Below are 25,520 nucleotides of genomic sequence, written 5' to 3' on the forward strand. Positions count from 1 at the left end.
TTTTTTTTTTTTGGTTTTTTCGAGACAGGGTTTCTCTGTGGCTTTGGAGCCTGTCCTGGAACTAGCTCTGTAGACCAGGCTGGTCTCGAACTCACAGAGATCCGCCTGCCTCTGCCTCCCTAGTGCTGGGATTAAAGGCGTGAGCCACCATCGCCCGGCCCCTAGCCTGCATTTAAAAAAAGCTTTTGAGCTGGAGAGGTGGCACTGGCTGCTCTTCCAGAGGAAGAGTTCAATTCCCAGCATTCACATGACAGTTTACAGTTGGAACACCAGCTCTAGGGGATCTGGCACCCTCACACAGACATACAGTCAGGCAAAACACCAGTGCAAAGAAAATAAAAATAAGTATTTTTTTTTTAAAGTTACTGAAGTGAGCCAAAGCTCGTAGAGATGGCTAAGAGAAGTGGATAGGGTTGAGAGACAGTAGGGAGTAGAGCCAGCCAGAGTGGTGACTGGTTCTGAAGGGAGAAAACGCATCTGAATGGATGGCAGAATCCTTCAGTTAAATAGAAAATATAGAAAGAGTCAGGCAGTATGTGGTACCCACCTTTAATCTCAGCACTCAGGAGGAAGAGGAAAGTAGATCTCTGTGAGTTCAAGGCTAGCCTGGCCACATAGTGAATTCCAGGACAACCTGGTCTACCTAGTGAGTTCCAGAACAGCCGGGACTTCGTAGTGAGACCATGCCTCAGAAAAACAAGAAAACATGGAGAGAGTTCTCATGGATGGAGGTGGGGATGGGACGGAAACTTGGTAGCATGCTTTCCCGTGACAAGCGGGATCCTGTGAGTCTAGGCCTCTGAAGGAGAGGCTAGTGGACACAGAGCCAGCAGTCAAGCAAAGATACCACACCCTGATGGCATAGGGTAGGAAGGAGGGGGATTCTCAGGTGTGCCAGCATTTAAGGCATAGTCAGAGATAGATCAATGAGAGGGAGAAACCAGGAGACACAAAAGCTAAACAAGGAACTCAGATGGGCAGAGATCTGTTGGGTAAATTGTGGAAAATATCTTTGATCTGACACAGAGGAAGGCTGCACCCTGGATGAAACACTGATGATAAATGCGAAGACACCGCCTGCAGGAGTGGATGGGGCCCTGCTACCAGCTGAGGCCCTGCTGCTTCTTGCCTTTAGTGTTTCTGTGGTATTAGGGAATCAAACCAGTGTCTCACACAGCTCGGCAAGCATTCTACCATTGAGCAGCTACTGAGGAATGGCTATATTTGGCATTTTGCTTCTGTTCATACAGCTCAAATCTCTTGGCATTAGTCTTTTTGGTGACCACATCACGTCAACGAGCGACTAAACTTTGAGGTCATTTTGCACATGCTCCAGTTGGGCTTCATTGTCATCCGGGCTGGGCTCTGTTTGACTAGAGTTCTGGATCCAACTGCAAATAATAAATAAAAAATGGTTTATCTGGGTTTAGGTTTGGGCTCTGAATTTTGTCATTTATAATAACCCATCTTATTGTGCTTCTTAAAGTTTTGTTTTTGTTTTATTTTTCTAGTATAAAACAAGCAAAGAAGGGAGTGTAATGGGAGTCACAGTGTCCCGACTTGCAATGCTGTCCCACTGCCAAGCTCTGTCACAGGCCTGCAATTATTCTGAAGGTCAGACCTCATCCCGTGACTGCTCTCATTGTTAACTTCAGATACTTGTGGCTATGAGCGCCCACTTGGTGATTGGACTCCATTTAATGACCAAATTCAGAGGGAAACGTTCCAGGGCACATTCTTGGCTTGCTTTTGCCTTCTTTTTCTTTTAAAAAAAAAAATCCTGTAATTTAAATAAACTTCTAGACAAACCAGGTATGTAAAATCTGATTTCTAGAGTACAGAGATAGAAAACTGTATTTTTAGGCTGCGGGGGGGGGGGGGGGGGAGTGGGTCTCAGGTGTCTCCATCTTCCCATGGAAAACTTCCAACTAAGTAGGAGCTATGCTGCTCCAAAGGTTCAGATTAAAACAGAAAGCACTATGAGGCAGGTACTGTGGCCCACAGCTGTAGTGCTGGCGTACTAACACAGTGAGGAGCAGGGTCACTTTGAGGCCAGCCTGGAATACATAGCTACAATATGAGATGAGAACCTCTCTCAAAAAAATAAACAGAAACAAAAATGCACGGACACAAATTTAAATCTTTTGCTTATAGAAATATATATTGCATAATTACAGTTCAGACTGGCCTCCACCTTAAGCTCCTTTGTGCCAAAATCCCAGGTATGGCCTCCAGACCTGACTAAAGTTTTACTTCCCAGTGTTCCATTTTCTTTGCTTTCAGAGAAACATGTTTGTCTGATTTTAAATACAGGCATAGGCATGTGTGAGAACAATCATAGGATTTAATACGTGCACAGGCATATGTGAGAACAATCATAGGATTTAATACGTGCACAGGCATGTGTGAGAACAATCATATGCCACAACTGTGTCCTGTTAAGTTCCAGGGCTTCATTCAAAGATTCTGACCTAGGGAGCTGAAACTCAAGCTCCTGAATATATTAGAAACATAGAGAAATCTGTCATTGAGTGAAAACAATTAGATGCAGGCTTATGTATGCCTGTTTTATCTTGTTGATAATCTGTCTATAGATATACCTAGAAAGGGGCATCTGTATACACAGGGTTTTATGTAGAATAATATTTCATGCTTTTCAAAGAAATATAATTTTTACATATATTTGTGAAAATTCCAGAGTTTCTTTTTTTAAAAAGACTTATTTATTAATTATATATACAGGATTCTTCCTACATGTTGCCAGAAGAGGTAACCAGATCTCATTACTGATGGTTGTGAGCCACCATGTGGTTGCTGGGAATTGAACTCAGAACCTCTGGAAGAGCAGGCAGTGCTCTTCACCTCTGAGCCATCTCTCCAGCCCTAGAGTTTCTAAAACAAATAGATGTTCCTTATTTTACTAAGAAAAAACTTTTAAATAATACCTCTAAATACTACCCAGTTTCTACCTTAGTGTTCCTGCAGTGACCATATCCCTGTCACTCTCCTCCAGACAATTTGTAGGGGTCTCAGTGACTAGAGACTCTGATCCCCTAGTGCTTTTCCAGAAGCACAAAATGCTTGGTAGGGGCATGAATGCGACTGTCACTTTCTGCTTACCATGACCTCTTCCTGTTTCCCTCCATCTTTTCTAGGAGAAGCTGTAGTAAATGTTTTAGACTTTAAGAAGGATGCTGGACTGTGGCATGGCATGTTTGCGGTAAGCTGTTAGAGTTGGTGCCTTTGTATAAGATATGTCTGAGGCTGGGGCTTTGTAACAAGTGTATCTCTTGGGACTTGCAACTGGAGCTCTCAAAATAACATTTTTTAGAGGACACACAAACATGAGGACCTGAGTTTAGATCCTCAGGATCCATAGAAAGCCAGATGCAATAGTGCACATCTGTAATTCCAGTGTGAGATTGGAGGCAGAGACAAGAGAATCCCCTAAAGCTGTGCCCAGCTACCTTGGTGTAGCAGCAATGAACTGTGAGCCGTCTCTGCCTTGGGCTGCAGAGATGGCTCAGTGTTAAAACTCTTACTGCTTTTGCAGAAGATCCGAGTTCAGTTTCTAGTGCCTATGTCAGGTACATTACAGCTACCTGTAATTTCAGAGAAGGAGGGGAGGACAGTAAATTAATTTAAGTAAAAGAGGCCCTGTCTTAAAGCAGGATGCAAGGACCAACACCCAAGGTTGTCATCTGACCTTTACACTCACACCATGGCACCATGGTCCACAGTCATACATGAACATTCAGGGACACACATCATGTATACATACAGTAAGAAAAAGACAAAACTACATGCTTGGAGCACAGAATAGAGTAACAAGGAAAAGAGGACTTCCTGTAGTAGGATGGGGAGCACAAGGAAGAGGACTTCCTGTAATAGGATGGGGAGCACAAGGAAGAGGACTTCCTGTAATAGGATGGGGAGCACAAGCAAGAGGACTTCCTGTAGTAGGATGGGGAGCACAAGGAAGAGGACTTCCTGTAATAGGATGGGGAGCACAAGGAAGAGGACTTCCTGTAATAGGATGGGGAGCACAAGCAAGAGGACTTCCTGTAGTAGGATGGGGAGCACAAGCAAGAGGACTTCCTGTAGTAGGATGGGGAGCACAAGCAAGAGGACTTCCTATAATAGGATGGGGAGCACAAGCAAGAGGACTTCCTGTAGTAGGATGGGGAGCTTGCCGTGGGTACCAGAGAAGGGTGACTTCTCACTCATCCAGTCACCTGGGAATTTCTATGAGAGATGACAGCCAAGTTGGACTTTAGAAATAACTAAGTTTATCTAGGTAGAGATTTTTGGTGGGCAGAGTTGGAAAGGGTTTGTTTCTTTGGGAAAACTATGTATAACCTGAAGTTAAGTGGAAAGAAAACATATGGGATCATGAAGTTGGAAAGGCCTTTAGAGAGCTAAGCATCCAGTCCAGGATCTAGAGAGATGGCTCAGCGCTTCTAGGAGCACTTGCTGTCTTCAGGGAACCCGAATTCTATTCCCAGCACCCATAGCAGGCAGCTCATGAACACCTAGGGATCACACACACACACATACACACATGCACACACACATGCACACTCTCCCCTCTGTCTCTCTCTGTCTTTCTCAGCAAAAAAATTAATAAAGGAGAGGGCATCTAGTCCCAGCTCACCAGGGAAATCCTTCCACCCAGGACCACTCCACCCCCATTTTGGAAGAGCTGTATCTCTTGCAAATCTATTTCCTTTATTTAAAACCAGAAGTTAATGAATGAACGCTGTGTGAGGAGGGTCTTCCAGGATGGACAGAACATTTTCCCTGAAGCTCACTTAGCACCAGCACTAGGACTTGATGGCGCGGGGATGGTACCTTGTATATAAGGCCCTGTAAATGGTGAGGAGTGTAGCCAATCTCAGGTTTAATTGGGGATTGTGGCTGATATTTAAAATTCTAGTACTTAGGAGTCTGAGGCAGAAGAATCACCATGAGTTCAAGGCTAGCTTGACACACACACACATGCTAGCTTGAATATCAAATTCCAAACGAGGTAGGATGATCTCTCTCTCTCTCTCTCTCTCTCTCTCTCTCTCTCTCTCTCTCTCTCTCTCTCTCTCTCTCTCTCTCACACACACACACACACACACACACACACACACACACACCAATAGAATCACCACAGGCTTGATTACTTTGTCTCACTAGGTCTCTGGGGATTGCACATCCTTGATAGGGATGGCAGAAGGGACACCAAGCTGCCTGACCCTCAGTTCTCTCAGCTGTATTATCTTTACAAACACTTACCCTAGGGAACGGGAAAATGAGTCTTTTCCTTTGTGGTGCTGTCCCATTTCCATTCCTTTCCCCTCAGCCTGTAGTGTGTGGCAAGCAGGAGCACCATGGAGCACTGGGGAGGCTGGGAACAGTTTAGTATACCTACTGACTCTGTAAAAGCAGCAACTCGGTGACTCAGCAGGGCTTCTCTTCTCTATCTACCCTAAAGAAACAGCCGTGTGCGTGCCAGGGGATGTGAGGGCGGATGCATTGCTTCCACACTTGCTATGACAAAGGGGACTAGAGCCCTCTGATTCTAAGGTGCCTAGATTTATCTATGAAACAGTCAAAGTGAAAAGCAGCAAGTGGGAGGTACATGTATACTGTGGTGGCTTTCATTTAAAGACTCCGTGTTTCTAAAGTCACATATATATGTATGTGCGTGGACAAAGGGCCGGAGGGATAGATATTCATTGCTGTGATGCCTGGGAGAGAGGAGCAAACCAGGGTTCGAGCAGCTCTCAGAGGTGCTGCAGTGCTCCTGCTAGAACTCCAGTATTTTTCGAAAGGGTGGGCTTGAGTAATGCCTGTAACATCGTTAGAAGAGTGTCAGCACCACTCTAAGGTGCTAACTGCATGCTGTATTGACTGCTTTGTATGTTTCTTTGCTTTTCAGAATGTCATGAATAAGATGCATACAATTAGCGTACCCTACTCTGTTATGAAGACCTGTCCTCTCTCGTGGGTCCAGAGAGTCCATGCCCACAAAGGTAATCACACACATCGACATGCTAGTTATGAGCCTGGTGCGGTGTGCCCTGGAGAGAACAGTCTGGCTGTGGTGGCTTCCCACAGTCTGGAGTTATAATGTGGGTATGCTGTCTGTGTTAGCTCACTTTGCTCTTCCTTACAAACTGGACTCTGGAATTTGAGCTGTTGTTAGCTCCACTGAATGCTGTGTTGTCAGAATTCCTGTGACTATGACCTGTGAACTGAATAGGGTCACACAGGCTTTCTTAAACTTTTAAAATTGTTCTTCAAGTGAGAACTTTTACAAACTAAGTAAAAATATTGTTATTGTAATACATTGAATCTGGACCCAAATTTAGCATGTGTGTGTCATGACTCTTTCCCTTTGCACTTGTAGCCAAAGTAGCTCTTGTGAAGTGTCGAGACTTACACTGGGCCATGATGGCACACCGGGACCAAAGGGACGTAAGCCTGAGTTCTCTGAGGATGCTGATTGTCACTGACGGCGCCAATCCCTGTGAGTGCGGGGTAGCGATCCCAGAACATCTGACAGCTCCCAACATCTATACTGAGGGTCACTTATGAGCCGTGCTTATCCGTTTCAAGGGTCTGACTCGGTGTTGTGGTGTTTGTATCTGCGCATCTGTTACCATGACTCAAGTTTGAAAACACCTGTTAGCCTAAGAGAAACCACACGCTGACTCTTTGTCACTCTTGATCGTCTCCAGTGTCCCTCACTTCAGACTCTCATGAATTTCCTCCCTCTAGAACAAAACAAAACAAAAAACAACAACAAAAAAACTGATTTAAAAAATTTGTGTGTGTGTGTGTCTGTATGAGTATATGTGTGCAGGTTCCCCAAGTGCCCAGAAGAGGGTGTCCGGCCCTCTGGAACTATGAACTGCCTGGCATTGGGGCTGGCAGCAGAACTTGGGTCCTGTGGAGGAGCAGCAGGCTATCCTCAGCTGCTCTCACTCTGCAGTGTCTCCACCCCCATTCTGTCTGTAGCTTGGCCTGCTCTGCACACTTGGTGTGAAGCTGCCTTGTGTTTAGTAATAGGCTTCTCTCGGCTGGCATGTTTTCTTCTCTGTAGCCTTTTCGTTGGCATGTTGGAGTCCATCACAGATACGTCACATTTGTTCATCCGGTCACCTCTTGATGGACGTAAAGGCTCCAGGAAACCATGCCTTGCTCATTTAAATCCTCCATGTGAGACTCTTGAGTGAAAGGAGAGGTTTGGATGTAACTTAATATGTATCTTATGAACTTGGTGTGAATTCTTCCAAGCAGCAAATAGAGGGAATTTGTGAAGAAACTTCTAGAGATCTTACTGTGCTGTCTGCTTTTCTGGGTGAGCACAACAGTGCTGGTCCTTCACTCTGGGGACTCAGTGAAGCATTGGCAGCTGTGCTCTGTTTCTTATGTGAACTTCCTCATCATCCTGCCTTAGTACACACATGGAGAACTTAGGAAGGGTCAGAGACCATCACTGAGAGCAGGTGGGACTGCCATGGCCGCGCTGCCATGGCTACGGTAGATACTTCAGGGGCTGCTCGAGTCCCACCTGGCTACATATTGCCTGCATTGTTGTCTCTGAACTTGCTCTGTCTCCTTGGCAGGTGTAGCCTTTCCAGATTGTAACTGTAAGTACTGTCAGGATCTTTCATGGGTCGGATGAGCACGTGTGCAGCCCTCACAGGCACAGTAAACTGTGCACGGAATGACTGGTGTACAGTGGAAGTTCTGACAGACAACTATGTCACACACACCCATTAGTTCCCAGTGAGGAAATGCTCGTTTCAGCTTTCAAGTTGATCTGTTCCCACTCCTTAGGGTCTGTGTCGTCCTGTGATGCTTTCCTGAGTCTATTCCAAAGCCACGGACTGAAGCCTGAAGCCATCTGTCCATGTGCCACGTCTGCTGAGGCCATGACTGTAGCCATCCGCAGGTACTGCTTAGGATGCCAGATTCTCTTGGTGGCTGTCACAGCCTGGATGAGATATGTGGGGTTTTTTCCCAGTGATGAGAATAGAATTTTAAGTGATTATCTGCTTCATAAACCTAAAAGTTAGGGCTGGAGATGGCTTAGCAGTCAAGAGTACTGGCTGCTCTTCTAGAAGACCCAGCACCCACATGGCAGCTCACAACTGTCTGTAACTCCAGTTCCAGGGCTTCGGACAGACTCACACAGACTTACATACAGGCAAAACACCAATGCACATAAAATAAAAAATAAATTATTTTTAAAAATGCTAAAAGTAAAATTTACCTAGTAAAGTCATTTCAGGCATCTCATTATTTTTCTTCTTGTCAGAGTATACCTTGAAACTGAAATTGAACTTTTAATTATTCTTATTTTGTGAGTTATTTTTCTATGTTGCTTACACCTCAGAATCCTTTGCATCTTAAATTAGAAGTAGGCTGTTCTTTTTGTTTTCTGTTTTTCTTTTATTATATACATATGTGTATATGTATATATGTATATATATATAATTTATTTTTATTTTATGTGCATTGATGTTTTGCCTGCATATATGTCTGTGTGAGGGTATCAGATACCCTGGAATTGAAGTTACAGACAAGTGTGAGCTTGTAGGTGCTGGGAATTGAACCCAGGTCTTCTGTATTTGTATAGATCTGGTTTGATGGTTTGTTTTTTGTTTTTTCACATTTTAGGCCTGGGATTCCAGGGGCTCCCTTACCAGGAAGAGCCATTCTCTCAATGAATGGATTGAGCTATGGGGTAATACGGGTCAATACTGAAGATAAAAATTCAGCTCTGACAGTCCAGGATGTGGGACACGTGATGCCTGGAGGTGAGTTGTGAGGCTGTCATTGGGATTTCATGAGACATAGTGGTGCTGCACTAGAAAGGTAGCTGGTGGTGGATTTCCCTCCAGGCATGCCCAGAGCCCCGGCTTCCATCCCTAGTACCTCGTAAAGAGGGAAATGCTAGAGGAGGTGTAACATGAAGGGCCTGCTTTTTGGGGTTTATGTCTTGCCCAGTTCCCACAGCCAGTAAGTCCCAAAGAAAACACACAGAGGTTCTGCATTAGTTATAACTGATTGACCCATTAGCTCAGGCTTCTTATTAGCTCTTGTAGCTTATATTAACCCATTATTCTTATCTATGTTAGCCACATGGCTCAGTACCTTTTTCAGCGGGCAGATCATATCCTGCTTCTTCGGTGCTCTAGGCAGGACTGGGGAGGAAAGGGCTTCCTCCTTCTCAGCATTCTACTGTTTTTATTGCCCAACTTTTACTTCCTGTCTGGGTGTCCCTCCTATACTTCCTGCCTGGCCAATCAGCATTTATTTAAAACATGATTGACAGAATACAGACAATTCTCCAGCACCAGGAGGAACAGAAGACTGGTAAACCAGAGGGTTAAACTCAGACATCCAGTTTCACTGCTTAGTCACATCATTCTGTGAGTCACTCCAGTGACGAGTGGGTGTCGTCATGCTGGCCCTGTGCTTGCTGTATGAGGTCAGAATCTCAAAGGCACGTGTAATTACACTCTTTACGTGGGTGCCAGCCATTGTTTTCACTGGAGTTACCAATCCAGGAAGACAGAGAGTGCTGCTCTCGTGGGTGCTGTCCTGACCCTGCAGAAGGCCAGCACCCGCTTCATCGGGAGGCTGATACAGTCCTTCCTCGGTGCACCCATGTCTAAGAGCTGTAGGTGCCGAGTAAACTTCGCAGGTTCACAGCTCTCTGTTCTGTTGGCTGTTCTTTTGTTAGTTTTTGTTTTTGGTTTTTCAAGACAGGGTTTCTCTGTAGCTTTGGAGCCTGTCCTGGAACTCTCTCTGTAGAACACGCTGGCTCATGCTCACAGAAATCCACCTGCCTCTGCCTCCCGAGTGCTGGGGTTACAGCTGTTGGCTGTTCTTAATGCTACTTCAATAAGTGTGCAGCTCTCTGGGTTTGTAAGCGAGGTTGTTGCTTTGCAGTTTTCTAGACTGTCTTGTTGTTTTCTGTGCACTAGGCATGATGTGCATTGTGAAACCGGACGGACCTCCTCAGCTCTGCAAGACAGATGAAATCGGAGAGATCTGTGTTAGCTCCAGGACTGGAGGGATGACATACTTTGGACTTGCTGGTGTGACCAAAAATACATTTGAGGTACATGATGTTATTTCTCAGGGACATGTTGGGTGAAGTCATATGTTATATGGAGACCTACTGGCTTCACATCACAGCACAGCGTAGTGGTTGAGCTCAGGGCTTCAGGAGCCCGGTGCCTAGCATCAGATTCTACTCCTACACTCACTGGCTGCTGTGGGAGCCGCTTTGCCTTACTGAACGCCCAGTTCCTTTATCTTAAGATGTGAGTGGTAGGCAGACATGGTGGCCAGTGCTTGCAGTCACAGCACTTGGGAGCCTGGGGGCGGGGGACTACACCTGGGCTGCAAAACAGGACCTTGTCTCCAGAAACGCAGAAGCAGAACAAAAAGTGAATGGTAACAGTGCCTATCTTACCTCGTGGGCTGTTTTGAACACTAAGTCAATTAATGTTTCCTCATGGACTCGGTCAGCCTCTGGCATAGGACGTGGTGTGGAATCTGTTGAATATTAAAGGAATGAGGCCTCATGAAGGTTTACTCCAGCAGATTTGCCACTGGTAGAGCTTTCTGGGTTGAAGATTTTGACTTTGAGAGCCCTGTGCTTGCTGCGTTAGATCGCCGATAAAGGCGTGGGACTGGGAGATGCACAGTGCTTGCTGTGTGAGCATGAAAGCCCGAGTTGAAATTCCCCAGAGCTAGGTGTGCATCACAGCTGCCCTGGGCCCAGGCAAACCACTCAGCCGCACTAACGGACTTGGCAGGCTCTGCATTCAGCAGACAGTGCACCTCAGTGAAGAAGACCCCAGCATCAGATTTGAGCTTCGCACATGTGCGTTCTCGTGCACACACACACATGTACACGTATAAAAAGACTCAACCTGTTGTAGGGATCAGATTCCTCCTCATGCAAGTACTCACTGACTCCTCTCTCTACCTGTTCTGTTCTGGGTGCTGGGGACACCTGGATCAGGGCACGTGGAGCTTCTGGTAAAGCTGTCGTTCTAGAGGAGGCCACATTTTCTAAGAAGACAATGCATGGCCTTCCTGTAGGCATTCTCCTTGCAAAGCTGAATTGTAATGAGAAGTTGCCCTGCTGAGCCTGCACATTGGAATAGGTGGTTAACTGTCTGGGTTACCTTTTAGGGGCCAGAGAAATTTTGTTGATAGATTATGACTCCCTTACACTACTTGATGGGACTAGCAAGAATGCTGCTGACTTTCAGCGCTGTGAATTGGTTTTTCTGCAACAGCTTCACTCAGGTTTCTCAAGAAGATAGGACAGTGTAGAGTAAGTCTACAAACATCGGAAGCTACATTTCAAGCACTGTTTGGAAATGCGATTGTACAGTAGCTGTCTCTGGTGACAGCATGGCTTCTGTGTGACAGTGCATCTATGTTATCTGTCATGTGCTCCTGGAAGGGGACTAAGAACAGGGATGAAGCAGCATGGTATGAACCTGTCCTGTCATCAGCACCATCGCGTCAGTGCCCTCAGTGCTGTTCCCATTCACTGCGGGAGTGGAACATACAGGTGCCCAGGGTGTGCTCAACACCAGGCTCTCGGTTGCCATGCGGCTGTGTTTCAGTCTGTGCACATTTTGTTGTCCTACGTCTGTCCCTCTGCCCATGGACAGTCAGCACAAGTCCTTGTGCACGCTAAGCATACACTCCACTACCGAGCCGCCTTCTCGGTCCTTATTTTTCCTTCTTTAAAATTTGTTTTTAGACAGTATCTCCCCTGCAGCCCAGATTAGCCCCAAATTCTTTGTAATTCTTCTGCCGCAGCCTTCTGAGTTGCTGGGATTATAGGGGTGAACCACCATACCCAGTTTCTGTTTCTAAAGAGATTTTTAAATATTTGTTTGTTTATTGTGTGTCTGTCTGTGTGCGTGCATGAGCACATGCGTGTGGAGGTCAGAGAACAGCTTGCAGGAGTTTATTCTTTTCTACCATGTTGTTTCTGGTGATTAAACTCAGGTCATTAGACGTGGTAGCAAGTGCTACAACCCCTGAATCCCTTGGTGGGCCCCAACTTGTTTTTAAGTACTTGAAATATATATATCCAGTGCTTGTCATTGAGTCTTTCTTACTGAAAATAAGGTTCTCACTGTTGGAGACTGTCTCACTGAGTAGTCTGACTAGCCTCAGGTTTATCATCCTCATTCCTCAGTCTCTTGAGAAGCTGGCGTTATAGGCACACACCACTGCACCTAGCTTCAAGCGGAATTGTATTATCACGTGTGTATATGATAGGAAGGAAGAGAAATGAGTATGAGAGAGAGGAAAGGTGGGGAAGGGGAGGGGATAAGAGATTGTTACAGCTGCAAGTATGTAGAGGTCAGAGGACAACTTGGGAATCAGTTCTCCCCTTCCACTTGGTTTTTAATTAAAAAAATTATTTATATGTATAGGCAGTTTGCCTGCATGTATGTCCATGTACCAAGTACATGCCTGGTGCCCTTGGAGGCCAGACGAGAGAGTTGGAACCCCAGGATTGGAGTTAGAGATTATTGTGAGCCACCTTGTAGGTGCTGGGAATCAAACCAGGTCCTCTGGAAGATGAACCGGTGCTCTTAACCATTGAGCCATCTCTCCAGACCCTGTTCCCACTTGGTTTAGCAGGGCCTCTCTTGTTCTGCTGCAATGTGTATTTCAGGCTAGTTGGCCGTGTGGACTGTGTGGTCCCGTCTCTATTTCCTAGCAGCAGTGCTGGGAGTATAGATGTGTGAGGCTGTGTCTAGCTTGTTATCTAGGGTCCAGAGATGACTCAGGTCCTCAGGCTTGCAGGGCAAGCTCTTTCGCCTACTGAGCTATCTGCAGGCCTTCAAGCAGTATTTGCAGATAATGGCGGGAGCTGCATGCTTTCTTGGTGGTGCTTGCAGTAGTGGCCAAGCGCAGTAATGCTGAGCTGCATCCCCAGCCCACGGGAGCATTTCTGATCTCCAGTATACACAGTTAGAGCAAAGTGGAATGGATCCTCACCTAAGAAGGGAGAAACAGCCAGGCAGTGGTGGCCCACGCCATTAATCCCAGCACTTGGAAGACAGAAGCAGGAGAATCTGTGAGTTTGAGGTCAGCCTGGTCTATAGAGTGAGTTCCAGGACAGCCAGGGCTGCACAGAGAAACTGTTTTGACGAAAATAAAGAGGGGGAGGAGTAGCCAGGTGAGATGGCTCAGCAAATCTCTGTGAGTATGAAGTCAGCCTGGTCTACAGAGTGAGTTCTAGGACAGCCAGGGCTGCACAGAGAAGCCCGGTGGTGGTGGTGGTGGTGGTGGTGGTGGTGGTGGTGGTGGTGGTGGTGGGAGCTGGAGATGGCTTGGTGGTTAAGAACACTGCTGCATTTGCAGAGGGCCTGAGGTCCAGGAGATTTTGTACTCTCTTGACTTCTGTGGTGTGGTGCACGTAGTGCATGCCAATACACAATACCTAAGACGTCAAATAAAAATAAAATTAAAAAATTAAAAACAAAATAGCTACTGAGAGAAAAGAGGAAAAACAGCTATAAACAGCTATACAGACCCCAGTAAGTGAACACATGAATAAATGATTGAAGCACGCTATCAGGGATGTAGTTAAGTGGGAGAGTATGTATGTGCCCTGGGTTTTGTGCAAGACCCTGGGCTCCATCCCCACACCATAACACCCGAGGGAAAAAGTGAACAAGAACAGCTGGAGAGAGACCTCTAGCGTGCATGGAAACAAAGTTCCCATCACTGCTCTGGGTTACCTGTTTGATTTTAAACAAACTTAAGTCTGTCCCTCACCTTCTCATATGTAAAATGGATATAATCCCATTTTGAGGACTTGACATTATGACTAACTGTAAAGCAAATTAACCGGTTAACAAATATTAACTCTTGTTACAAATATCTTAAAAATTAAAGGAAGGAGGCTGGCAAGAAAGCTTAGCTGGTAAAGACGCTCACTGCTCAGTCAGACAATTTGCTGACCTGAGTTCAGCCTCAGGTACACATGGTACAAGAGGAGAATTGACTTCTGCATGCTGTCCTCTGGTCTCTATATGAGCACTGTGACACACAGACACACACACACACACACACACTAAGATAGATAGATAGATAGATAGATAGATAGATAGATAGATAGATAGATAGATAGGTAGGTAGGTAGGTAGGTAGGTAGGTAGATAGATAGATAGATAGATAGATAGATAGATAGATAGATAGATAGAGTGAGTGAGTGTAAAAATATAAAGGGAGGTAGGAATGGAGAAATGAGTTAAGTTTCAGGCTGTTCTTCCAGAGGACTCAGGTTCAGTTCCTACCACCCACATGGCAACTCCCAACCATCTAAAACTCTGGTTCCAGGAGATCCTGTGCCCTCTTCTGGCTTCTAAGTGCACCAGGTATGCATATTGTGCGCAGACATACATATAGGCAAAACACCTGTACACATAAATTTTTTTTAAAAAAAAATTAAAAGTTAAAGGGAGGAAAAAAATCAAGTAGGAGTAAAGAAACTCAAGAGACACATGTGAACCAGCTCTTTCCTATGCATGCTCATAAATGCACACACAGGTGGACAGTAAATAGCCATCACTAATAAAGAAAAACAGTCCCCCCCTTTCCCCCCCCTTTTTCAAGACAAGGTTTCCCTGTGTAGCTTTTAAGCCTTTCTTGGAACTTGCTCTTGTAGACCAAGCTGGCCTCAAATCTACAGAGATCCACCTGCCTCTGCCATCTGAGTGCTGGGTGCACCACCACCGCCTGGCAGGAAAAATAGTTTTTGTTTTTTTAAAGAGAACAAACTATCTTTTTTTCATTATGCATACAGGAAAAGTAGTTTTAATCATAATGGAATGTCTGCCCCCTCCATGAGATTAATTTAACATAGTGTTAGCTGTAACATGGGGAAAATGGACATTCAGTGTGACAGACGTTCTGTGTGACATTGGTGGAGTTGGTGTTGAAATAGCAGTTGTGTGGGAAACTATTACAGTTGAAGACTCATAGCTTTTACACAAATTATGTAAATATATATGATAGTATTCATCAAAGCTGTTTGACTTAATAAGCTATCAGATCACTTGTGCAGACCACACCCTAATCAGTGTGTCCTTCACCTGTGCATGTACTGCACCCAAACCAGTGTGTCCTTAAAACTGGCCCTGGGCGGGCTGGAGAGGTAACTCATGGGTTAAGAACACTGGCTGCTCTTCCAGAGGTTCTAAGTTCAATTCCCAACAACCACATGGTGGCTCACAACCATCTGTAATGAAATCTGGTGCCCTCTTCTAGCCTGCAGGCATACATGCAGACAGAACACTGTATACATAATAAATTAATAAGTAAAAAGGTAAATAAATTAACAAGTAAATCTTTTTTTTTAAAAAAAAGATAGTCATTAAAAAAAAAAACTGGCCCTGGGACCTGGGCAGAGGTTGGCGTATATCTTTAAATCTTTAATCCCAGCACTCAGGAGGCAGAGGTAGTTAGATCTTTGTGAATTTGAGGTCAGCCTGGTCTAGAGAACAAGGTCTAGGACAACCAAGGACTGTACACAGAAACCTGTCTTGCAAAATAAAAATTAATTATTAATTAAAATTAACTGGCCCTGTGTCAGGCACTGTACATGTTTCTCTAAATCTGTGTGTACTACTTTTATCTTTACACAAGCTCAGAGGAGGATCTGAGAGCATTCTTTTCTAGCTGAGAAGAACGTGAGGCTCAGTGCTATCACGACTTGACCAAAGTCTACTTTACCAGTAAACTGACTCCCAAAGATTTGCTGTCTTATCCCTATGAAATGCTCTATTATACAACTGTCCTACACCATGGGCTAGATGAGTTACTACCAGATGGGAATATTTATCTCAGGTATATTGTGATAGTTCTGTTAGACACACACACACATCCTTTTTATTTTTTAATAGTTTTTTTTATTTGTGTATATGTTATATGTCTTTCTGTGTGTACATACCCATGTCTTTGTGTTGACTGAGGTTTTTGTCTCGCCCGGTCCCGCAGCTGTTTAGTCTCAAAGAAACACATAGAGGCCAACATTAATTATAAACCGGTTGGCCTATTAGCTCAGGCTTCTTATTAACTAATTCTTACATCTTACATTAACCCATAATTTTGTCTGTGTTAGCCATGGTGGCTTGGTATCTTTTATCAGTGAAGCATTCTCATCTTGCTTCCTCCTCATCTGGGTGACGACTGCAAACTGAGCCTTCCCTCTTCCCAGAATTCTCCTGTTCTCATTGCCCCACCTATACTTCCTGCCTGGCTACGGGCCAGTCCGCATTTTATTAAAATACAAGTAACATCTTTACAGGGTACAAGACCATTTTCCCACAGCAATTCTTTCCCTCCCTCCATTTTTTTAAACAAGAACTCTGAATCTGATCTCCCTTGTTTAACTTTCTTCCTGACCATTATCCATAACAACTTGTAACCAACACTCTAAACAAAGAAAAACATCCATAATCCATTTTTTTTGGTAATGTGGACATAATTTCTAGGCTACTTCCTACTGACCGGAGCGCTGATAATCTATGGGCACCTAAAAATATTTAGAATTATGATCAAGTCTCGACTGGAATACTCTGTGAGGCTTTATCATCTCAGCCAGCAGTCTTGAATCTGTTCTAGATGTAGAACTCAGACATCTGGGCCATCCACTCCTACCAGAGATTTTTTCAGGGGGATTCTTCCTTGATCAAACCTGATTTTTCTTAACCCACAGTCTCTTATTTCCTGTGGAAACAAAAGCAAAACCTCTTCTCTAAAGTAACATATCTTTTGATTTCAGTTTTTAAGTCGAGGTATTTTCAAAGTACCTATCTTGGATTAATCCAGCAGCATTTATAATCAAATATCTTTTAGCAGCTGTTGTTTCTTCCTTAGTCATCAAACCATTCAAAAACAACACAATAACATACAGTATCCAGACTCTGTGTATTTTCCATCTTTATGTGGCTTCATTTTTATTTTATTTATTTATTTCATTTTTTTTTTGAGGTCTCTCTGTATATCTTTGTCTGTCCTGGCACTCACTCTGTAGACCAGGTTGTCCTTGAACTGTTGGGATTAAAGGTGTGTGCCACACCCAACTACTCTCTTTCTTTTTTTAAAAGACTTTATCCTTTTTCTTTTTTCTTCCAAGCTTACATATATTTTTAAACACACTGTAAACAATTTAAATTTTTTTATTTTGAATCTATCTTTACTATATATCTCTCTTTTTCTGACCACATGAGTCTTTAATTTGCTAAGCAATATGGCTAAAATTAAAGCCGTGGCTTAATCCACCCCATTCCTTAGCTTTCTGAGAGTCTGGCATCATGACGGAGGTACTGGCCAGAGCCATGTTTATTGCCACAATTCTGTGGAGTTTCAATGTCCCTGCCACCACCAAGAAGTATGCTGTTGGCTACTCATAAACACTATGTGTTTGGCGGCAGGGCCTCTTAAAAGATTTGCAAGGTTTTTGCAGCTAAAGTTGAGTCAGGAAGCCTCACTTAAATGAGACATACTTGCCTATAGCAAACAGAGCCCACACGAGTAAATGCTGCTACCAAGAAGCTGTGCTTATCTCTGTTCTTTTGTGCCTAGAATTACTTCCCAAGCTCTCTCAGGTTTTAAGTGGATTCAGTTGTCCACGTTAGCGCCATTTGTTGACTGAGGTTTCTGTTCCACCAGGTCCCACAGGCGTTCAGTCCCAGAGAAACACATCATCTACTGGTTGGCCTGTTAGCTCAGGATTTCTTATTAACTAATTCTTATATCTTACATTAACCAATAATTCTTGTCTGTGTTAGCCATGTGGCTTGGTACCTTTTATGGGTGAGGTATTCTCATCTTGCTTTCTCCTCATCTGGGTGACGACTGGAGACTCAGCCTTTTGTCTTCCCAGAATTCTCCTGTTCTCGTTGTCCCTCCTATACTTCCTGCCTAGCTACTGGCTAATCTGCATTTTATTAAAATACAAGTAACAGATCTTTTCAGGGTGCAAGATCTTTGTCCCATAGCATGTGTGTGTGTGTTCACGTGCTCTGTATATGCGTGTACATGTGAAACAGTTCACATGGGGTGTCCTCCATTGGCCATACTTTACCTTGTTTATGTTTGTTTGTCATTTAGGTTTTAGTAGCTGACCAGGAAACCTCTAGCTTCTGCAGTTTACACCTTCCCCCAACTTTCTCCACAGGCGCTGAGATCAGAACTGTGGTCCTCATGTTTGTTCAGCGTGTACTTTACCCACTGAACTGTCTCCCCAACCCTGCAGCCCCTGTTTTGACATATTTGGTTGTTATGTCAATCTGTGTATCTTGTGTGCTCGTGAGGTGACACATTTGTTAAGGTATTTCACATACAGCCTGATGTGTTATGCCCACAGTTCACTCCCCACAGTTATCCTCTGCCACACATGTGTGCAGTGGCACGTGGGTATGAGCACAGACATAAAAAATAATAAGGTAGTAAAACATGCATGTACATGTATCTTTTTATAAGTACAGGGGAGAATAACAAACATTGAAATGGTTGAGAGTCCTGGATTTGTTGCAGAATTTGGCTTCTAATAAGCATGGTGTACACACACACACACACACACTAGGGATGTTCTTTGTTTGTTTTTAGAGATGGGGGGTCTTATTATGCAGCCTTGGTAGCCTGAAGATTGCTCACTGAGACCCATCCGTCTGTCTCCGGGTGCAGGGTTACTAAAGGCGTGCACTGACCATGCCCTGCTCAGTTAGCATGTGTTACTTGCAGCTTTTCTTTTGTAAGACTTTTTTAAAAATCCGGTGAATTTTCAGAAAAACTAACCAAGCTTTTCACCCTTTCCTTTTGTCTTTTAGGTGATTCCTGTGGCCTCTTCAGGCTCTCCTGTGGGAGATGTGCCCTTCATCCGGTCGGGACTGCTCGGCTTCGTAGGACCGGTAGGTAACGGTTTCCTGTTGACTTTGCTACATACGATCTAAACATTTGAACCTTAATTCACAGAACTGCACAAGTCTGTGTAACTGAAGGTGCCACAGTGCCTCTTCTAAGTCACAAGTCTGTGTAACTGAAGGTGCCACAGTGCCTCTTCTAAGCAGTCACAAGTCTGTGTAACTGAAGGTGCCTCAGTGCCTCTTCTAAGCAGTCACAAGTCTGTGTAACTGAAGGTGCCTCAGTACCTCTTCTAAGCAGTCACAAGTCTGTGTAACTGAAGGTGCCTCAGTACCTCTTCTAAGCAGTCACAAGTCTGTGTAACTGAAGGTGCCTCAGTACCTCTTCTAAGTCACAAGTCTGTGTAACTGAAGGTGCCTCAGTACCTCTTCTAAGTCACAAGTCTGTGTAACTGAAGGTGCCTCAGTACCTCTTCTAAGTCACAAGTCTGTGTAACTGAAGGTGCCACAGTGCCTCTTCTAAGCAGTCACAGTCGTCCCTCTCCTCTCTTCAGCCAATCTTGCTCCATGGTCCCGGCTGGCTTGCAGAGACCCTGCCTCCGCCACCACACCAGGCACTTGACTTCTATTTAGATGATTGCTTAAGGCTGTCATAGAAACTGGACAGTGTCCACTTTTTGTCCCAGCACTCGGGAGGAGAGGCAGGAGGGTCTCTGAGCTTGAGTCCAGCCTGGTCTACAGAGTGGGTTCCAGGACAGCTAGGGCTACATAAGAAACCATGTCTTGAAAAACCAGAGAGAGAGAGAGAGAGAGAGAGAGAGAGAGAGAGAGACAGACAGACAGACAGACAGAGAGAGACAGAGAGAGAGAGAGACAGAGAGAGAGAGAGAGAGAGAGAGAGAGAGAGAGAGAGAGAGAGAGATATGAATAATTTGTTACTTGGTAAATGGTATTTACAGGTACTGGATCTAGAGCTGACTAGGACCCGAAGTCTTTCTCAAAGGGTACATGATGAGCCCAAGGAATTCACGAGGATGGCAGAGGGCCAGACCACGGGAAGTGATGGGTGGTCACTATCTTATAAACTCATCTGTTGGTGTCTCCCTCCTACCCGCTTTCCTGCTCAACTGTTCAACTCCTCTGAGACTGTGTAGAATTGACTTTTGCTTCTCTTTCCACCTGGGATTTGGGTGCCAAGAGTCACCCTCTTAGACACTGTATACACCGAGTGTAACCTCAGCTGTCCTGACCTCCAGCCAGCACCAGAATAGTCTCAGATGCCCAGCTCTTCAGCTTGCGACACTGCTGGGGTCTGGGACGGAGCTTCAGCCATCTCTGAAATAGACAGACTGTAGTCCTGCTCTCTAGGATGACCCCCTAAACCCTGACCTAGCTGCCAGAAAGCTGTGCCAGCTGAACAACCTCACTGGAAAAGATTTGGAGAAACAGGCATCTCTATTTTAAGATTGTTTTTATTATTTAATTGTACATGTGTGTACTTGCATAGAGGAGTTTAATGCCTTGGAGTTGGAGTTACAGAACTTGTGAGCCACATGACATGGATGCTGGAAACCACACTCAGCTCCTTCATAAGGCCAGTGTATTCCTAACCACCAGCCTAATCTCTAGCCCCTCTTCTCTGACTGACACCAGCTCTTAACACAGTTGGAAGTGACTGGCTCCCCACTGGCATTGTAGGTGGACCAAAGTTTCATATGCATAGAGATTCTGCCTTTCTGTTGTAGCCCAGTCACTCTAGGCCACTGCACTGTGCTTAGAAAGTTAATGAGTGACATCCACATGGAGATAATACTGGCTCATTGAGTACATGTCAATAGTCCAAGCCTTCAGACTAACTAGGAGGGAGGCCATGGAATGTTCCCACAGTAATTGCTGCTCTGTTGTCCTGGGAAGAAGACCTGCAGCAGTCTTGGGCCTTTTTCTCCATCTACTCCTGCTCTTGCCTGATGGAAACAGTGGCACCCTTCCATGCTCGACGCAACTTTTTACAGATTAAAATTGCTTGACTTCCCTCTAATTCCAGTAGTCAGTGAACATGAACTAACCCATATACCCATGGCTAGAAAAGTAAATGACACGTGGTTGTAGTTTCTTCCCTGTGAAATTCCCCTCTAAGAATATAAATGAGTTCATCACAGACTGTAAGACCTCAGTGCGTACTAACTAGTGGCTCAGCTAAACCTGATGACTTGAGTTCAATCCCTAGGATATTGACAGAAGTTTCTGTCCCTCCAGGTCCCACAGCCATTTGGTCCCATATAAACACACAGAGATCTACATTAATCATAAACTAGTTGGCCTAGTAGCTCAGGCTTCTTATTAATTAATTCTTACATCTTACATTAACCCATTATTCTTGTCTGTGTCAGCCACATGGCTTGGTACCTTTCATCAGCAAGGCATTCTCATCTTGCTTCCTCTGTGTCTGGGTGACAACTGCAGACTGAGCTTTCCTCTTCCCAGAGTTCTCCTGTTCTCATTGCCCGACCTCTACTTCCTGTCTGGCTACTGGCCAATCAGCATTTTATTAAACAAGTATAAGAAACATATCTTTACAGGTTAAATCCATTGTCCCACATCAAGGACACACATGGTGGAGGAGAGACCTGGTGCCTTTGAGTTGTCTTCTGACTCCATGAGCATGCCTGTGCCCACTCACACATGCACACACAAGAGAAATGGTGTGACTTTTAAACAGACTTCATTGACTCAAAAATGCCACTTCCTCACTGATTCCAGAGGGTTTCTTTTAAAAAAATCCAATTGAGGTGAATTTAATCCACATTCAATTCCACATACCTTTAATCCCAGCATTCAGATGGCAGAGGTAGGCAGATCTCAGTGAGTTTGAGGCCAGCCTGATCCATCTAGTGATTTACAGGACAGCCATGACTACACAGTGAGACCCTGTCTTGGGGGAATATAAATAAATGAATAAGGATTTGCTGAAGGAGGCAGAGGTAGGAGGATCACGAGTTCAAGGCCACAGTCTGGGTTACACATTTTATATATATCATGACATTGTTTTCTTTGATGTAAACACACAGGGTTTTTTTGTAGTGTTGGGGATTGAACTGTGTACATGCCTTACAGGTATTTTTCTTAGCCGTGTTTTTTTTTTTTTTTAATGAGATTTACTTCAAAGCTGGAAATGTAAAGTGTCTTACCCATTAACCATGGAAATGAGAGTAAACAAATCGTTGTTAACTTTCAGGGTAGCTTGGTGTTTGTGGTTGGGAAGATGGATGGATTGCTCATGGTTAGTGGTCGGAGACACAACGCTGACGACATTGTTGCTACGGGACTGGCTGTCGAGTCCATCAAGACCGTCTATCGAGGGAGGTAGGTGCTGCATGAGACGACGTCATCACTTTGGGGTCGTCTGCAGTGCTTTCTCTAGACGCTTCTTCCAGTTTCTTAGGTTGGCTTGGGTTCAAACGACAGAAGCCTGGCTTTCAGTATCTGGCCTACAGTGTTTGGCTCTTTGAGTGACTGAGAAGAATAAATGTGTATCAGAGTCTGTTTCTCTCTGAGTTCTGAAGATACAGGAGAATTGAAGAAGAAACATTGCCCCTCCCATACTCTGTAGAAATGCAGGCCTAAGAATTCTTCCTCTCACTTCTTACCCAATTGCTGTATTGTCCATGTGCAGATTGACATGTCAGCTTAGTGTTGAGAATCCAGGTTCTGTGGACAAGGCCAGGCCTTTCCTTCTGCTTACTAATGCAAGAAGAGGTATTCCAGCAGTTCAGTCTCCTCCAGGGGTCTGGTAGGGTTATTTTTGTTTTGTTTTTGCACAAGAACATTTTGATAAACATGTATGATGTGCTTGGAGCATGTGTCTCCTTATCCCTCCTTTCCTGACCTGAGTTGCATAAGAAGTAAGAAAATATGAAGAAATCACAAAGAACCAGTTCCTGAATTATGTGGTTTTCTGTAACTGTGTGGCTCTTAGGAATGGAGGAGCTCCTGGGCCCTAGACCCACTGTGTGTGGTTACAGTTGTATCCTTGGGCACAACACAGTGGCAGGCAGGTAGTTAATATCCCTATCCCATAACTGCTGTGAAGGGAGGGCGGGACTCAGGCTGGCAAGCAGCGTCTTTGCTCCCCAGTCCTTTCCCAGCCTTCCTGTATTCACTCAGCAAACACTCCCTGGCGGCAGCTATACGCTGCTTTTCTGGGTGCTCTGACAGGGAAGGAAACAGGTTATGTGTGTACCCTCATATTCTCATGACAAACACAGGAGCCAGGCAAATGGCCACATAGACGGCACCGAGAGGGTCATGAGTGCTGTGGGGTGACCACTTGCAGTGGCCTGGGGACGCCTCACTAGTAAGGGGACATTTGAGCGCAGACCTCCCCTAGATCCGACTCCATCCACCCCCTCTTGGCCTCAGTCTTCCTCACTCCCTTGCCCATGTCTGACTTCCGCTCCACTCTCTGCTTCACCACTCTGCTCCAGGCACACTGGCCTTCTTGCTGTTCCTCAAACCTGCCAAGCTCGTCCCTACCTCAGAACCTTTCCGCTTTCCGTTCCTTCTGCCCGGAATCCTCTTCCTCCAGATCTCCGCGTGGCTCGCGTCCTCACCTCATTCAGGTCTCTGCTCCAGTGTCCCCTCCCCAGGGAGGCGCTCCCCCAAGCATCCATATCCCACTCTGCTGAGCACCCCACTCCACTGGCCCTGCCCCAGGTGCTTCCTGGTGCACATCACAACATGGCTTCATTATCTGTGTGTCGATTGGTTCTGTCTGTGACACGTGAGCATCACAAAGACAGGAACTGTGTCTTCTTTACCATTCTGTGGGGCTTAATTCGTGTTGTCTTCATTTTTGTTTCAAGTGAACCATTCGACCCTGGTTTGGTGATGATGGCACCTTTCTCTCTACTGCTCATGTGTGGGTGGTATGTCGGGACGGCTCCTCTTCACTTCCAACTCAGGAAAGCAAACAGGATGGTTTTGAAGGGAGACTGATGTGTCTGATCTGTCTCTCTTAGAATTGCTGTGTTTTCTGTGTCTGTATTTTATGACGAGCGCATTGTGGTGGTGGCAGAGCAAAGGCCCGATGCGTCTGAGGAAGACAGCTTCCAGTGGATGAGCCGTGTGCTGCAGGTGAGTACCGGGTCTGTGCCGGGTCACAGGTGGCTGTGACTGCCGCCTACCAGATATTCTGTCTTTCAAAATTATGTTTGAGGGCTAGAGAGATGGCTCAGTCGATAACAGTTGCTTTTCCAGAGGACCTGAGTTCAAATCCCAGCACCCATACAATGATTTACTGGGTAGTAGTGGCACACACCTTTAATCCCAGCACTGGGGAGGCAGAGGCAGGCAGATCTCTGTGAGTTCGAGACCAGTCTTATGTACACAGTAAGTTCCAGGACAGCCAGTGCTACACAGAGAAACCCCGTCTCAACAAAACAAAAAAAAAAAAAAACCAGAATAAAACAAAAAGACCAAAAATAAAAGTTGTGTTTCAGATTTTGATGTGCAGGCAGTGAAATGTGTTCATACCCACTCTCCTTCCTGCCTCTCCCACTTTCTCCGTATCTCCCAAACACCTTATTTCTTTCATGCCCGCGTGTTTACTACCCATGAGGCTTTTGGCTGCCCTCTGTGGCATGCATCTCTGAAAGTAATCGTTGTAAGTAGGTAACCTCAGTCTTGCCATACCATGTGTGTAGAGGGTTCGAGCACATGTAAGTGAGAGAGCTTTTCTGTGGAGTTGGCGGAGGTGGGTAGATGGACCAGTGTTGTGCCTGTCTTGCGAGGCTCCCAAACAAGACCACCACAGAGCTGGTATCCGAGGTAGGGGTTTACTGAATACAAGCTCAAGCCAGGACTTTCATCCCGCACTCAGAGTGGAGGAAAATGGCCCTGAGCCTCTGGGTTTGTTTTTGTTTGTTTGTTTGTTTGTTTTTTCAAGACAGGGTTTTGCAGCTTTGGAGCCTGTCCTGGAACCAGTAGACCAGGCTGACCTCAAACTCACAGAGATCCATCCACCTGTCTCTGCCTCCCTAGTGCTGGGATTAAAGGCGTGCACACCACTACCCAGCTGGGTTTGGGGGTTTTTAAAGGGAAAAACTGCAAGCAGGGTAGCCCAGCCTTGGCAGTTCAGGATTGGTAAGGGTATGCAATGAACCTTTGAGTTTATTGGCTGGGGTCTTGGGGAATTTCAAACAATGGTTATCAACAAAATTACAAGGACATCTATAGCCTGGCGAGTGTTGTTTACCCAAATTTCTTGCTGGCTATCTTACCCAGGTGGGGTCGCCCTGACCAGGGTCCTGGCAGTTAGTAGCCTTTTTTTGGAATGTTTATGCCTTTGTTGGAGCTGAGTTCTTCCCCTGGTTAGGTCCTGAGTTCTTCCTCAAAATGGAGTTTGTTCTGCTCCTTCACCTTGAGGGTAGGAAGAAGACTTGTGCTCAGTGTTGAGAACGTGTTTTTAGTGGAAACTGGCTATGAGAGTGTAAGGAGCCAAGTCTCCATCTGTTGGCACCGTGGGTGGAGGTTGGTGACTTCAGAACTCGTCCCCTGACCTGTAGAGATGGAGCAGGGTCTCTCTTTCAGGAT

The 25,520-nt window shown here is 45.2% G+C and overlaps 1 protein-coding gene across 2 annotated transcripts in view; it reads left to right on the top strand.

Annotated features, from left to right (window-relative positions):
* The window catches only part of Dip2b (disco interacting protein 2 homolog B), a 191,524-nt gene that overhangs the window by 124,498 nt on the left and 41,506 nt on the right, over positions 1-25,520 (top strand). For both annotated transcript variants that reach the window (XM_075960651.1, XM_075960652.1), the window contains 10 exons: positions 1,512-1,614; positions 3,156-3,220; positions 5,930-6,023; positions 6,401-6,520; positions 7,837-7,951; positions 8,680-8,819; positions 9,993-10,129; positions 18,897-18,977; positions 22,165-22,292; positions 23,948-24,062. In XM_075960651.1, coding sequence (XP_075816766.1) covers positions 1,512-1,614; positions 3,156-3,220; positions 5,930-6,023; positions 6,401-6,520; positions 7,837-7,951; positions 8,680-8,819; positions 9,993-10,129; positions 18,897-18,977; positions 22,165-22,292; positions 23,948-24,062 — 1,098 coding nt within the window. The remainder of the gene's footprint in view (positions 1-1,511; positions 1,615-3,155; positions 3,221-5,929; positions 6,024-6,400; positions 6,521-7,836; positions 7,952-8,679; positions 8,820-9,992; positions 10,130-18,896; positions 18,978-22,164; positions 22,293-23,947; positions 24,063-25,520) is intronic.

Source organism: Microtus pennsylvanicus, chromosome 2 (assembly GCF_037038515.1).
Source record: "Microtus pennsylvanicus isolate mMicPen1 chromosome 2, mMicPen1.hap1, whole genome shotgun sequence".
Taxonomy (NCBI): Eukaryota; Metazoa; Chordata; class Mammalia; order Rodentia; family Cricetidae; genus Microtus; species Microtus pennsylvanicus.